The 16,445-nt window shown below is 39.8% G+C and overlaps 1 protein-coding gene across 4 annotated transcripts in view; it reads left to right on the top strand.

The window, feature by feature from the left end:
• The window catches only part of PHTF1 (putative homeodomain transcription factor 1), a 281,464-nt gene that overhangs the window by 160,370 nt on the left and 104,649 nt on the right, over window positions 1-16,445 (top strand). For all 4 annotated transcript variants that reach the window (XM_063955405.1, XM_063955406.1, XM_063955404.1 and 1 more), the window contains 2 exons: window positions 12,018-12,098; window positions 15,508-15,729. In XM_063955405.1, the coding sequence (XP_063811475.1) occupies window positions 12,018-12,098; window positions 15,508-15,729 (303 nt within the window). The remainder of the gene's footprint in view (window positions 1-12,017; window positions 12,099-15,507; window positions 15,730-16,445) is intronic.

The raw sequence follows: 16,445 nt of genomic DNA, 5'->3' as shown, positions 1-16,445 counted from the left end.
TAATCCGACAAATTTGGTTATATGTTTCGTAGAACAGTCGTGTTTATTTTTAAAATGATTGGAAAGATGGTGAGTTTCAACTCCTTTTTTCACATTACGCAGATGTTCTCCTATTCTTATCTTTAGCGGTCTGGTGGTCCTTCCGATGTAATTCAAGCCACATGTGCATTCTATCATATAAATAACGTTGGCAGTATTACATGTTATGAAGTCTTTGATCTTAAACTGTGTGTTATTGATGGTTATCTCGCAGTGTTTACTTGTTGGATCTTTTATATTTCTGCATCCAATACAAAGTCCACATCTGTGGAACCCCTTAGTCCTTGTAAGGTTACGGGTCTGTATAGGTAGTGCGCTTCTAACAAGTTGGTTTTTTAGGTTTCTGGATTTCCTATATATGAATTTCGGTTTATTAGGTATAATGGCTTTTAAAATAGGGTCTTTCGTAAGGAGGTACCAATTTTTTGTGATGATCTTCTCAACTTGTTTGTGTTGGGCATCATATTGTGTTATGAATGCCCATTTTAATTGGTCATGGGGTGAATCTTCTCTCTCCTTTGTGCTCCGTTGTAAAAGAGTTGTGCGGTCAATTGATTCTATCGCCGTGATTACTTTATCCAGATCTTCTTTATCATATCCTTTATCGATGAAGTTTTTTTTCATTTCTATTGTTTGTTGTTTGAAAACTTGGTTTTCAGTGCAGTTTCTTCGTACTCTCATAAACTGGCTTTTGGGAACTCCTTTGAGCCATATGTTATGATGTTGGCTGTCTCTAGGGATGTATGTGTTTACATCCGTAGGCTTATGGTACGTCATTGTATTCAGTTTATTGTCTTCCTGGTAGATGGTAAGGTCGAGAAAGTTAATCTTCTCTTGGCTACTGGTGAGGGTAAATTTCAAATTCATGTTGTTCTCATTTAGTTGTTCAAAATACTCTTGTAGATCTTCCTCAGTACTAGTCCAGAATAAGAGTATGTCGTCAATGTACCTGTACCAATGTGAGAGGGACCTGCCCCAAGCTATGCCACCGTATATGGTGTTGTTCTCCCAGTAGCTCATGAACAAGTTGGCATAGCTTGGGGCAAACTTAGTGCCCATAGCTGTGCCGTTTTTTTGCAGATAGAACTCTCCATTAAAGAAGAAATAATTATTTCTTAAAATAAATTCAATGGCTTCTAAGACGAAATCCTTTCTTTCTTGTTTGAGGTCCGTTTTCTCCAGAAACCATGATGTTGCTTCCAAACCTTGTTCGTGTTTGATGCAGGTGTAGAGAGATGTGACATCCGCGGAAGCCATATACATCCCTTCCTGCCAACCAATGTCCTGTAGCTTGTTGATGGCATCACCAGTGTCTTTTAAATAAGAGGGGTTGGAAATAACAAGGGGTTGTAGAATGGAGTCCACTAGAGATGATAAATTTGATGTGAGACTACCAACTCCGGCTATGATCGGCCAGAGGTAACAAGAGAAAGGACCAGACACGACGACAAAGAGACGATCCTATCAGGGAAAGACAAAAACCTAGCACAAGTAGAGCAAGGTTTAATGATAGGACACATCAAAAACGGTATAATCCACGGCATTACCACGACCACTTGGATACAAGACAACGTTACGACACAAGGGCCGAACAGAAACAATGGAACACCCACAACAGAGGAAGAAGGCAAGGGAACATCACCCCTATACGGGAAAGAAGAAACTTCTACGAACAAAATCATTATAGAAAGGATTTCAACAGGAACTATCAACACAAATTGGAGCATCGTTATGAGGATAGGGACACTTATCATAGAGGTTACCGTAGATCATTTTCAAGGAAACGATATCAATATGGGTCAGAATACCATCGTGAAGACAAGGAAACCTACTATAAAGGTCACCACAGACCCCTCTCAAAAGAACGACATCAACGAGGAAGCAGCCAAGAACGGAATTATCAAAGAGAGCGACAAATCGAGGGGCGTTATAGCCCAAGACATATTCATTATGGACGAAGAGACATAGACCGTCAACAGACCAAACAGAGGAGGGACAGAAAGAGATCCCTGGAGAAAGTCGAGGAACCATCAAATAGACAATCTTTTTTAGGAGAAAGATCTCCACAAACGGATCGTACATGAGTCCCCAGAGTAAATACAGTAACCACAAATTTAATGAAAAAACAACCAAAACTCGAGTAGAGTTAACAAAATCTATCACCAAAACACCTAATCCAAAGAAGAAACCACATTATAAGAAAAGGGGATGCAGAGGAGGAGGAATACAACGAAAGAGAAGTAAACCAAAACCCAACCCTGCTGAGAAAGAACCCCCCAACATCAACTTAGTCTTCAATCTAAGTAAAAGAACACTCACAGATCAAGAATTGAGGGTCCTAAATAAGGGTTTAAAATATGCTCCAACCACTTATATGAATGATTTTGACAAATATATAGATATTCAGAAATTCATCAGGAAGATCACCTTGAAAAAATTCTTTGCGCAAAAAGAGAAGAATACAGGAAGGCCATTGGAGGAGAATATAGACACCCCAGGAACTGCAGGTGAAGACACATTAAGGAATGCAAGCAACAAAAAGAAAAAATCCAAGTTCTATCCCGCACACATCAAAGGTAATTTCATCGAAACCTTTTCCAAAATAGTGCTCGACGAGGTTAAAAACCTCAAAAAACCCAAAATAAAATTCAATCTTAACCAACGAGAGAGGAAGGTTATTGAAGAATTGAGTAAAGATGAAAGTATCATCATTAAACCGTGCGACAAGGGTGGAGGCATCGCGATTTTGAACAGAGAAGATTACATCAAAGAGGTGAATAGACAATTGGCTGATGGAGAAACGTATACCAAACTAAAGAACGATCCCTCCAGCGCAATAAAAGACAAACTCCTGACATTATTGAACAAACATCACCTTCAAAGGGGATTAGAAAAAGAGGAATTTGACTATGTGAACATCGACCATCCTGTCACCCCCACCATATATATATTACCCAAGGTCCACAAAAGTTTAGTGGACCCACCAGGCAGGCCGATCATAGCCGGAGTTGGTAGTCTCACATCAAATTTATCATCTCTAGTGGACTCCATTCTACAACCCCTTGTTATTTCCAACCCCTCTTATTTAAAAGACACTGGTGATGCCATCAACAAGCTACAGGACATTGGTTGGCAGGAAGGGATGTATATGGCTTCCGCGGATGTCACATCTCTCTACACCTGCATCAAACACGAACAAGGTTTGGAAGCAACATCATGGTTTCTGGAGAAAACGGACCTCAAACAAGAAAGAAAGGATTTCGTCTTAGAAGCCATTGAATTTATTTTAAGAAATAATTATTTCTTCTTTAATGGAGAGTTCTATCTGCAAAAAAACGGCACAGCTATGGGCACTAAGTTTGCCCCAAGCTATGCCAACTTGTTCATGAGCTACTGGGAGAACAACACCATATACGGTGGCATAGCTTGGGGCAGGTCCCTCTCACATTGGTACAGGTACATTGACGACATACTCTTATTCTGGACTAGTACTGAGGAAGATCTACAAGAGTATTTTGAACAACTAAATGAGAACAACATGAATTTGAAATTTACCCTCACCAGTAGCCAAGAGAAGATTAACTTTCTCGACCTTACCATCTACCAGGAAGACAATAAACTGAATACAATGACGTACCATAAGCCTACGGATGTAAACACATACATCCCTAGAGACAGCCAACATCATAACATATGGCTCAAAGGAGTTCCCAAAAGCCAGTTTATGAGAGTACGAAGAAACTGCACTGAAAACCAAGTTTTCAAACAACAAACAATAGAAATGAAAAAAAACTTCATCGATAAAGGATATGATAAAGAAGATCTGGATAAAGTAATCACGGCGATAGAATCAATTGACCGCACAACTCTTTTACAACGGAGCACAAAGGAGAGAGAAGATTCACCCCATGACCAATTAAAATGGGCATTCATAACACAATATGATGCCCAACACAAACAAGTTGAGAAGATCATCACAAAAAATTGGTACCTCCTTACGAAAGACCCTATTTTAAAAGCCATTATACCTAATAAACCGAAATTCATATATAGGAAATCCAGAAACCTAAAAAACCAACTTGTTAGAAGCGCACTACCTATACAGACCCGTAACCTTACAAGGACTAAGGGGTTCCACAGATGTGGACTTTGTATTGGATGCAGAAATATAAAAGATCCAACAAGTAAACACTGCGAGATAACCATCAATAACACACAGTTTAAGATCAAAGACTTCATAACATGTAATACTGCCAACGTTATTTATATGATAGAATGCACATGTGGCTTGAATTACATCGGAAGGACCACCAGACCGCTAAAGATAAGAATAGGAGAACATCTGCGTAATGTGAAAAAAGGAGTTGAAACTCACCATCTTTCCAATCATTTTAAAAATAAACACGACTGTTCTACGAAACATATAACCAAATTTGTCGGATTAAAACATGTTAAGTCAACATGGAGGGATAAGAACATTGAAAAGAACTTAGCCATTCTTGAAATGAAAACGATATTCTCTTTGAATACTCTCACTCCAAATGGTTTAAACCATGACTTCGAGTTGAAATGGTTTCTCTGAAAAAATCCCTTTCTGAGCACCTCCTTCCAATCACTTTTTTCGCTAAAAGTCATCCACATATTTATATTATGATAAAATATCCATAACCTGAGCTTCCTTATAGGCTTAATATATCATACCACCTCATATAGAAGCATAATGTGATCTACCATAACCATTGTCTGTAAAAATCCACATCGCTTCACTGGTTTTACTAGTCATAGAACTAAGGATGCACTCACCACATTTTTCCTAATTATTAGATATGTACAGCTAAAGATTTATTATATTATCAGCTTTTGGTTTTTTATCTTTTTATTTTAATATATCTAAAGAATCTTTACTTTGGTTCCTTTTTAGATATTTATTTTAACTACTACTCCTGGGATATCATCACTCTGTTCCTATTGCATTCATTGCACAAACAGAAAGAACTACATTTCCCAAAAAACCCGCTTCCGGATGTTATGACTCTGTGTTTGCAGTCTTTTCGTCCTGACAACAGGAAAACTACATCACCCAGAATGCCTCCGTTTCCGGTGACACTTAAGAATGTAAGAGGAAGACTATTTGAAGCAACGCTGGGGGATGAAATATACCTAAAAAACCGGCGGAGACCTCAAGTAACATGTACTTATAATATAAACATCACGAACCGTACACTTCCGGTCACGGTCCGCATACTTCCGGTCACGGACCGTTCATTTCCGGCTAGGATTCCGAAACAGGAAATGCATTGTTCATAACAAAAAACAAAAAAACTACACTACCCAGAATGCCTCCGTTTCCGGTGGCAATTAATCACATTTAAACAAGAGAGAATGTATTAGAAAGGTTATTTAGGCTCCACTGGTGGATGTACTATATCTAAGAAGCCAGAGGAGACCTTAAGAATCGAGTATTTATTACATAAACATCGCGGTCCGTGTACTTCCGGTCGCGGCCCGCTCACTTCCGGTCGCGGACCACGCACTTCCGGTTAGGATTCCGGAACAGGAAGTAAATCCTCCATTAATCACACACACTGCTATATAAAGCCCAGAAATGGGCATTTCCCCTCATGCCTTGAAAAAGGGTCCCCAGAGACCCGAAACGCGTTGGCCAAGAGGGGATACTATACTGGTGGATTTGGGTGCGGCACTCTGAAGGAAGGTAGGACACCAACTTTTTACAAACATTATTTATTTGTTTATTGGGACCCGAGTTGGCCACTTTTTTTGGTCCCCTAGGTTCCTACTTCACTCAGAGCCTCCCACACCCCCATGCAATATAGTTCTCTATGCTGTTTTATCAATTTTTCTGTTATTTATAATTTTTGCACCGAATAAATATATATTTTTTATGAATACGGTCGTAATGATGTCCAAAGAAACCGCTATGGGAGGATCCGATCCACTTGAACTGTGAGTGCTAGGTACGCTGATACCCATCTTATCTCATTTGATCCATCATATATCGTTTGAACCGTGACGGTGAAAAAGATACCTTTATAAGCTTGTAAAACATCTTCTTCGTGTAAGTTAGGTGTGTGTTTTGGGACAAGATCCCCTGTAATTCAAGGACACCACCTTTTGTTCACTGGTACTACTGCGAAGGGGTTTAACATTACCCCACAGCAATATTTTTTTGAAATCATAACAGTACTACACATATTGTGTTTTGTATTGTATTCTTTCACATATATTCGAGCGTCCAATCAAGCCACCGCATCAGGGTGAAAGAACCTATGTGTCCCGATCGCCATCTAAAGAAACCGCTATATGAGGCTCATAACAGTTTTAACTGTGAGTGCCAGGTACATAACTGCCTATCGACGTTTCCATTATAGACAACTGTTTTTGAAATTTCTACAATATTGGTCTATATGATTGGGGAAATATCAAGAAAGATACCTTTATATGTTTTCTCATACCTCTGCTTGTGTAAGTAAGGTGTGTTTCCATTAGCCTCTCATTATTTACAATACATCCACCCTGGGTTGACTATCCTTCACAGTATATTAAATACCTACCATTTGTTTTAAAAAGACCTCACTACACATTGTTCTGTTTGGTTTTTTTTCTCCACGCATACTGGAGCATCCGGACAGGTCATCTGGAGCAGAACATCTCAGACCTCAACCTTAAGCTAAGTTTAAGCGTTTTTTCTCGCTCTCCCCACCTTCACTACTTGAACGGTAGCGCCATCTAATCCACACAAACACAGATCTTTCTATTACTTTTACCCTTCGGGATAGGGTTACCCGTGTACTTTGCAGGCAGCAACCGTTACACTAGAAGCGCCAAGAAGGACTTCTCCACACCATTTTTCGACCTTTCCAAATATCACATATGCAGTTTACTTTTAAATTCTGGTATAATCCAATTTATTAGGATATAAAAAATAAAAACACAACATTATTTACAGTTTATATAATGCTGATGTTCCTAATACCAGTATACATAAACAGTACAATACATAACAAAAACAAGAAACAGTTAAACATTTAAAATACCATTTCAATAATGCATTGGCAAGAAGGAATATTTCTGCTGTCCGGTTTGATAGGAGCAAAATCCCTGTTTTCACCTATTTTTCCTAAAGAATGCATCCTAAGGAATACATTTCCCCCTGTTTTTACTTGTTTGTAGAGGTACAAAAGCGCTGAAGGGAGAGTAAACCGCATTAGATGTATCTACCTATATATTCAGATTTTTCTCTAATCAAATAGGACAGCAGAAATATTCCTAATTACCACTGCATTATTCAAATGGCATTTTAAATGTTTAAATAGTGTGTGTGTGTGTGTGTGTGTGTGTGTGTGTGTGTGTGTGTGTGTGTTTAAGAGCAAAGTGTAGTGTCAGTGAGCAGTGTGTGTAAGAGCAGGATGGAGTGTCAGGGCCAGATGTACTAAGCCTTGAAAAGTGATAAATATCACAGTGATAAAGTACCAGACAATCTGCTCCTAACTGTCATTTTTCAAACACAGCCAGTGACATGGTAGTTAGGAGCTGATTGGCTGGCAGTTTATCACTGTGAAATTTATCACTTTTGAGGCTTAGTACATCTCCCCCTCAGTGTGGTGTGTGTGTGTGTAAGAGGCAGGATGGAGTGTCAGTGAGGTGTATGTGTAAGAGCAGGATGGAGTGTCAGTGAGGTGTATGTGTAAGAGCAGGATGGAGTGTCAGTGAGGTGTGTGTGTAAGAGCAGGATGGAGTGTCAGTGAGGTGTGTGTGTAAGACCAGGATGGAGTGTCAGTGAGGTGTGTGTGTAAGAGGCAGGATGGAGTGTCAGTGAGGTGTGTGTGTAAGAGCAGGATGGAGTGTCAGTGAGGTGTGTGTGTAAGACCAGGATGGAGTGTCAGTGAGGTGTGTGTGTGTAAGAGGCAGGATGGAGTGTCAGTGAGGTGTGTGTGTAAGAGCAGGATGGAGTGTCAGTGAGGTGTGTGTGGAAGACCAGGATGGAGTGTCAGTGCATACCTCCCAACATGACCCTCTCCAGGAGGGACACAATGCTCTGCTCCTGGACGCCCCTCTTAATTTATGATTGCCGGCACCTGTGTTGAAAAGGTGAATGGATAAGAAAAGTGTTTCACCACAGGTGCCGGCAATCATACATTTAGAGGAAAGTCCAGGAACAGAGCATTGTGTCCCTCCTGGAGAGGGTCATGTTGGGAGGTATGTCAGTGAGGTGTGTGTGTGTGTAAGAGCAGGGTGTAGTGTCAGTGAGGTGTGTGTGTAAGAGCAGGGTGTAGTGACAATGAGGTAGGGGTGTGTGTATGTATGTGTGAGCGAGCACCCCTCCCCGGAGCAGCTATTCCGAAACTTACATTAGAGCAGCCGGCTCCTCTAAGCAGGAAGTCCCGTCTCATAATGCAGGAGAAGGGTCGGAGCACACTGGGGGTGGAGTCTCTGACTGCCCAGCGTTGTGCCTGTTATAATGTATACAGCAGCCAGTGCTCCAGCAGGCGGCATACATCGCAGCGTGGAACTGCTGATGTTGCCCGCGGTGCTGCGCCCACAGTCCATATGCGCTGTGTGCCAGGCACCGCAGACACACACCTACTTATGGCCCTGATTAGAACTACTTGCAGTTTCAATAAAGAATAAGTATGGGTCTCCATTAACTATTTAGTTAAATGTAACATACTGTACATGCAAAAGTACCTTCCCTGTGCAATCCATTTGTGAGAAAGGTTCAGTCACCCTTTAAGTAAGTGGTGAACCAAATGATTATATCTTTGAGAAGTTAATGTGTTCTGAAATTGAAAAATGTAAGTTATTTATGCTTCTGTTTATATAATGATGGCATTCATTATTTAGCAAATATTACAAGTTGCTATCTAGACTGAGTTACATATTTATATCTCAGTTTAAATGGAAAACTTGATTTTGGCCATGTTGCATACAATTTCCCATTTAATTAGTTAATTGACCTATATATAATAACTAATAAGAGATTATGCACAAAACCATTAATTAATTCATTCATTTTCTCCTCTGTTCCATTTTTGACAGCTCAGTGCAGGACAGCTGTAGTTTCAGATACAGATAATTGATCACTATGGGGAGACACCAATGTAATGAACATGGCAGTGTTCCCAAATGGATGATAAAGCAGGAGCAGGGACAAGCAGAGAACTGTATCAGCATATTTTCATGGGGATCAATGGTCATTACGTGAGAGTCCATCTCTTTTTAGCTGTCAAAAAAAGAAACCGAGGAGAGACGGAAATTATTAGCGCAAGTGTACACATAGCCCAAAGGTTGTGATAAATTGGCAGTGAGAAAGGTGCTTGGAGTTTCACCACTGTGACTGTACGTCTTATGCCAACACTGGGACAGGAGTTGAGTTGTAATGGATATCTTCTTTGTTTTTTGTTTTTGTTTTTTTAATTGCACATTGATCCACCTGCTCCTTTGTGATTCATTGAGCTCCTATTTTACAGAAAGCAGCTGCGACAGAGTAAAAGACCTCTACACTGCTTACTGATTAATCACCACCCACTGTTTTTTTATAGGATGTTTAGCACATGGTTTGTAAAACCACTTTTTCCTACGTTTCCATACATGAATTTAATTGAGTCTTCCAATAGTTCATTACAGGTCATGTGAACTCTGCCGGGGTTTCTTTTTTTTTTTTTTGTGTAAAAGATAACTGTTAATTTTAAGGCAATGACTGAGTCATTTTTTTATTATCCCTACCTGCTGAGTCTTCCTCTGTGTTAGGATGATGCTACAGGGATGAAATGGCACCTATATATGTATAGGACTGCTTGCTGATTGTCCCTGACATATACCTTAAAGGTAGCTGTTACAGGTCCCTCCCAATTTATCCTTGAAATCTAGCAGTTAATAGGAATACACCACCATGTAATAGAAACATATTTTAAACTGATTATGATCGTGTAATAGATTTCTAGGTACTGTATAATGGAGTTAGCCTAAAGAAGTACCAAGAAATGCACTAAAAAGAGGAAAGTAATGGGCTAAAATGTTGACATCATCTCAATATAACCAGCATTTAATATGCTGACTTCCTGCTTTATATGCCCAAAGCCTGCAGTGGATTGGCTATGGCCAGGAAGTGGGTGGAGAGCCAGTACAATGTTGGATGTTCAAGCGTACAAACAGATGTTTGAATCTATAGCAACTATTGTTACTCAACTGGTAGGGAAGCTGGTTTGCAGTTCACATGGTCTTGGGATCAAATGATGCTTAATACATGCTTAAAACAAGTGGCTGCTACTAACAGTTTTACCTTTAGGCATTGGCGGTTCCTACCTCCTGTCTTCAGTGTGGCTGCCACAGCCCACCTAAGCAGCAGCTCTGTAAGGGGAGGGGAAAAAATGGATCTAGTGTTTCTCCCTCACAGCTTCCAGGAGCTTAATCAAGCTGGGTAAAATCTGACACTGCCTTTAGACATAATGGGACGCGTGTCTGTCACTAACTTCAGATAGAGAACGGCAGCATCTGTGTATCTTGTAGTCCTTAGAGGAACATTCATATGGAAGCCATAAATTATAAGACCACTGGAATCACCATCATTTGTATTGCTCAGCCATCTTAAGAGGGATTGTTAACAAGGGAAATTTTCAACAGCTCAAGTCCATTTTGTTTTCTGAGAAGGGCATATATAAAGAGATTAAAGGATGTTTTCTTCTGTTGTTTTGTTGTCATCTGTTTTTGATGTTGATGGTTATCATTTTCCTTGATCTCCTCCTCCTAAGTCTTTATTTTTATTAACTTGGGGAATTCAATTAGTCCCGTTAGCTCAACTGTGGTGAAAAATGGGGGTAGCCCGAAGATTTAACGTCTGGTGCTTTTCAATTAAAGTCTCCTTTTCTCGTCCGTTAAATGAATCTGTTTTCAGGAATTAGCACAGAGAATCCAGGATTAGTTCCCAGACCTATGTTTTAACATGATCACGGCAACCGTAAGCAGGATATTTACCAGGGATTTCTGTTCATACCCGAAAATAAATCCCTGTTAAGTGTGGGCTGCCTTCGAGGACTAATTGAAAAGCCCCGGGGGATCAATTAGCCCGCAGTAAATTACAGCAGTTTATTGAATCCCCCCTTAGTGCTTCATTTAGAGTAAGGAGTGAATCCATATAGATGGGATTTTGCACTTTTGAAAAACCTTTTACTGCGAGGAGAGGCCCACTTGAAGGGACTGGTGCAGTCACTACTAAGCAGGGGCCTACAGAATAGTTTTCAACGCTTGGAGAGATAAAGTACAGTACCAACCATTCAGCTCCTAGCTGTCATTTTGCCTGGTTGTGTTTGCTTTAGCGCTCTCCAAGCTTTGATAAACCTCCCTTAATTCTTACATGTCCTTGGAGATGATAGAAGCAAGGGTTCAGTTTATTTCCACTGTAAATGGGAAGCTTTTTGCCCCTTTCATGTGTATTCCATATGTAGAATCAGGCCATAATTAGAGGGGTGCGAGCAGTACAATCGCACAGGGCTCTGTAGGGGGCACTATCGCTGCATCTGGCTAGCAGGGTCCCTTGGCATGACATCATGATGTCATGCACTCTGGGGGGCGTGGCCAGCAGAGGGCACTATAAAGCCCTGTTACTTCACTGTGTAAAAAGTTATTTCTAGGCAGACCTTTGCAAATATATTAAAAAGTGACATCTAATATAGACTGTTCTGATACCCCCTTATTCTCACAAATAATGTAAGACATAGATGAGGCTACTATACTGACCGGGTCTTTGTGAGAACAGCATAGAAAGAGTTGGAGCTAATGTAATAGCAGGTTACACTTCCTCCTTCATGATTATTTCACCATGGTCACGCATAAAGAGAGGAAATGCTGGGTGCATACTCTGTCATATATGTAAGGTAGATTATTAGGTTAATTTCTCAAATTAAATATATTATTGAGCACCGACATATATTGTGATTACTAATATCTTCTTTTCTGTGCAGGAAAATGAGAAAGGTTTACAAAAAAATCTGCAGGAGTCAGATAGCCCAGTGGATTCAGAGGAAGAATCAGTCTTTAGCAAGGTACTCTATATGAAAAATAAGCACTGGTCTACTAAGTAAATAAAGGATAATACTGTAGTAATAATAATAATAAGTGATTGAGTGTTCTTTCTGGAACAGCCCTTCCCTTTATGCACACCTCAAGTGCAAATTCAATCCACTTCATGAAAATTTTTTTTAGTGCAAATTCAAAATGTGTTCGTGTTTGTTTTGTTTTACTGACATGACTAAGGGGGTTGTTCAGAGTTGTTAGTAAACCAAAAAAGCACACTAATGGACCAAACCATGTTGCAGGCGGGGCAGATGTAACATCAAGGGCTAGATGCATCATCGCTTGGAAAGTGATAAAATGGAGAGTGAAAAAGTACCAGCCAATCAGCTCCTAACTGACATTTTTCAAACACAGCCTGTGACATGGCAGTTAGGATCTGATTGGCTGGCACTTTTTCACTCTCCATTTTATCACTTTCCAAGCGATGATGCATCTAGCCCCAAATCTTAATCTCTCTGCACATGTTACATCTGCCCCACCTGCAGTGCAACATGGTTTTGCCCAGTTGCTTGCTTTTTGGTTTGCTAACAACCCTGAATAACCCCCTAAGTGCATATTCAACATTTTGTGAATTTGTTGCATTTAAGTGTCTTCCTGTAACATGGCAAATGCATTTTATCATTATACAAAAAAACATATCCTGTATGTCAGCCGAAATGACCCTTTAACTAAAATTGTTAAAGGGGCATGATAACTTTAATACCAGTCTGCTCTATTGGGCACAGATCCATGTTAAAACTATGAAAGCTACTGTAAGTTGCTTTTCATACCTTGAAAGTTTTATTCTTTTGGATGACAATTTCCTGTGTCACTAAGTACAGCCATTTGATATGATTGAAGTCCAGGTTTAGACCTGCCAATATGTGTAATTATTAATGCCCTGCTCCTTTGCCACATTTCCACGTATTTGCATTTGTAGTAGCCTGGGATGAGTTAGTGAAATTGGCATTGGAGGCACTCAGCTTTAAGCATATGTTATTAAGACTCACAGTGGCATAGTAAAAAATAAAAATAAAAATAAAAAGTTTTAAATATTATCTGAAGACATGAGCCATCTTGGCAGGTCTATAAAACCCACATTATGTACTGTAGAACCATCATGTGTACTCTTTGTACTGTATACAGGTGAAACTCAGAAAATTAGAATATTGTGCAAAAGTTAATTTATTTCAGGAATTCAACTTAAAAGGTGAAACTAATATACAGTATTATATAGACTCATTACATGCACAACGAGATATTTCAAGCCTTTAGTTGTTATAATTTTGATGATTGTGGCTTACAGCGTAAGAAAATCCAAAATTTCAGAAAATTTAAATATTACATAAAATCAATAAAAAAAGGATTTTAAATACAGAAATGTCATCCCTCTGAAAAGTAATCATGCATATGTACTCAGTACTTGATTTGGGCCCCTTTTTCATGAAGTACTGCCTCAATGTGGCGTGGCATGGATTCTATCAGCCTGTGGCACTGCTGAGGTGTTATGGAAGACCAGGATGCTTCAATAGCAGCCTTCAGCTCTTCTGCATTGTTTGGTTTCATGTCTCTCATCTTTCTATTGGCAATGACCCATAGATTCTCTATGGGGTACAGGCAGGCGAGTGTGGGGGAGCTTCACAAGGAGTGGACTGAGGCTGGAGTTAGTGCATCAAGAGCCACCACACACAGACGGATCCTGGGCATGGGCTTCAAATGTCGTATTCCTCTTGTCAAGCCACTCCTGAACAACAAACAACATCAGAAGCATCTTACCTGGGCTAAAGAAAAAAAGAACTGGTCTATTGCTCAGTGGTCCAAAGTCCTCTTTTCTGATGAGAGCAAATTTTGCATTTCATTTGGAAACCAAGGTCCCAGAATATGGAGGAAGAATGGAGAGGCACACAATCCAAGATGTTTGAAGTCCAGTGTGAAGTTTCCACTGTGTTGATTTGGGGAGCCATGTCATCTGCTGGTGTTGGTCCACTGTGCTTTATTAAGTCCAGAGTCAACGCAGCCATCTACCAGGATATTTTAGAGCAGTTCATGCTTCCTTCAGCAGACAAGCTTTATGGAGATGCTGACTTCATTTTCCAGCAGGACTTGGCACCTGCTCACACTGCTAAAAGTACCAAATCCTGGTTCAATAACTGTGGGATTACTGTGCTGGATTGACCAACAAACTTGCTTGACCTGAACGCCATAGAGAATCTATGGGGCATTGCCAAGAGAAAGAAGAGAAACATGAGACCGAACAATGCAGAAGAGCTGAAGGCCGCTATTGAAGCATCATGGTCTTCCATAACACCTCAGCAGTGCCACAGACTGATAGAATCCATGCCACGCCGCATTGAGGCAGTAATTCATGCAAATATTTAAATTTTCTGAAATTTTGGATTTTCTTACCGCATTGAGGCAGTAATTCAGGCAAGTACTGAGTACATATGCATGATTATACTTTTCAGAGGGATGACATTTCTGTATTTAAAATCTTTTTTTCTATTGATTTTATGTAATATTCTAATTTTTGGAGATTTTGGATTTGGGGTTTTCTTAAGCTGTAAACCACAATCATCAAAATTATAACAAATAAAGGCTTGAAATATCTCCCTTTCATAATAAGTATATAATATATTAGTTTCACCTTTTAAGTTGAATTACTGAAATACAGTAAATGAACTTTTGCACAATATTTCACCTGTATATTATGTATATGAGATATTTTTGATAGGAGAGAAATGGGTTAAAGATACTATAATTGGATATTACTTATATTTTCATCCTAAATTTTCTTGAACCTAATAGGCCCTACACACTGGGCGATTTGACTGCAAGATATGTACGATCTCGTCCATTAATGAACGAGAAAACGTTCATATCGTGCAGTGTGGAGGCACCAGCGGTGAAAGATGCACGGCTCCGCACTCTTTCATCGCTGGTGCCCCGTCGGCTGTGCATGCAGGCCAATATGGAGCTGTGTGACGGGGGAGTGAAGTAACTTCACTCCCCCCATCGCTGCCCCCCCACCGCTGGGTCGGCCGTATCCGCCATCGGGCAGCTCGGCGGCGAATCTTTAAATGTGTAGGGCCCGTAATAATTTTCCCCATGCTTCACACCAAACCAACCATTGTTTTCCACCTGCTCCCTATCAATGGTAGAGAAATTAGTTGAACATTGTATAGCATAACTGTTTACTATTATACATGAGTTGGTTTGTGTCTTTTTCTCCCTCTTCGTTTTCCCCAATTGTACAGAACTATAGAATGTGATAAACTCTTTCTACACGACAATTGTACCAATATTTATATTTTCTCTTATGCTGGTAGTTTATATATTGTATGAATTTTATCGTGGTAGATCAGTGGTTAAATGACGTGCTCTATCACTTTCCTGTGGCAGGTCTCCAGGTCTGTTGTGAGTTGTAGTTCTCACAGTTACATAGTTTCACATCAGGACTCAGAAAGCACGCGGCAGGGTTCAGAAACTGAAGATATGCTTCTAGATGACTTGCTGCATGGACCAGAGTGCCGATCGTCTTGCGAGAGTGACAGTGAAGATGACCTCTCACAGAAGTATGTTGGAGGCAGTAGGAAGCCTCCTGCAAAGGATGTATTTCAGCTGGTAAGATGGTAGATAGGCGACTTATATAAGAATGAATAATTTAATAGTCAGAAATGTCAGCATGATAACCAAATTAAAAAGAGAAATTCCATTGTTTTCACTCCATAAAGAAATTATAGTGTGGTAATCAGATTTGTTCTTTATAAATATATATGCATACATATTCGGTACTAAAAAGCAACTAAGCCCCCCCAAATTTTAATATCTTTTGTTTGTTCAGTCTTACCTTGGCTTTTCAATGTTGCTTTGTTAAAAGGTTTAGTGCAATATGGTATTTAATTTCCTCCATCTGACACTGATTAAATCATATCTCTCTACTCTGAGATGGTGTTTGAAGCGGTGTTAATTTAGGACACAATTGTCAAAACTTATTTGGTATATTATAACAAATCAGCTATGGGAAACAATGGGACTTGCCACTGTCAATGCAAATTTACTAATTTTTACAGTGCAAAGTTATAATGTTACATACGAGACCTAACACCACTGACATTTAAATTCTGTCTTCTTTACGGTTTCACAATGATGCAAAAAAAGTATCAAAATGGTTATTTTAAAATGCCTGCTTCGGGTAGAGCAATGTGTCCAATGGCACACTTGGCAGAGTTAGTTTAGTTCAGCAATAAAGTAATAATTAGGTGGGTACGGGTGGTAGCCCAAGAGATGGGGCTGCAGTGCAGTCCAAGATTCAAATAGGGGAGCCACACCAACTGCCA

Source organism: Pseudophryne corroboree, chromosome 2 (genome assembly GCF_028390025.1).
Source record: "Pseudophryne corroboree isolate aPseCor3 chromosome 2, aPseCor3.hap2, whole genome shotgun sequence".
NCBI lineage: Eukaryota > Metazoa > Chordata > Amphibia > Anura > Myobatrachidae > Pseudophryne > Pseudophryne corroboree.
Note: the sequence above shows the minus strand (reverse complement) of the source record. Positions and strands in the feature narration are given on the sequence as shown.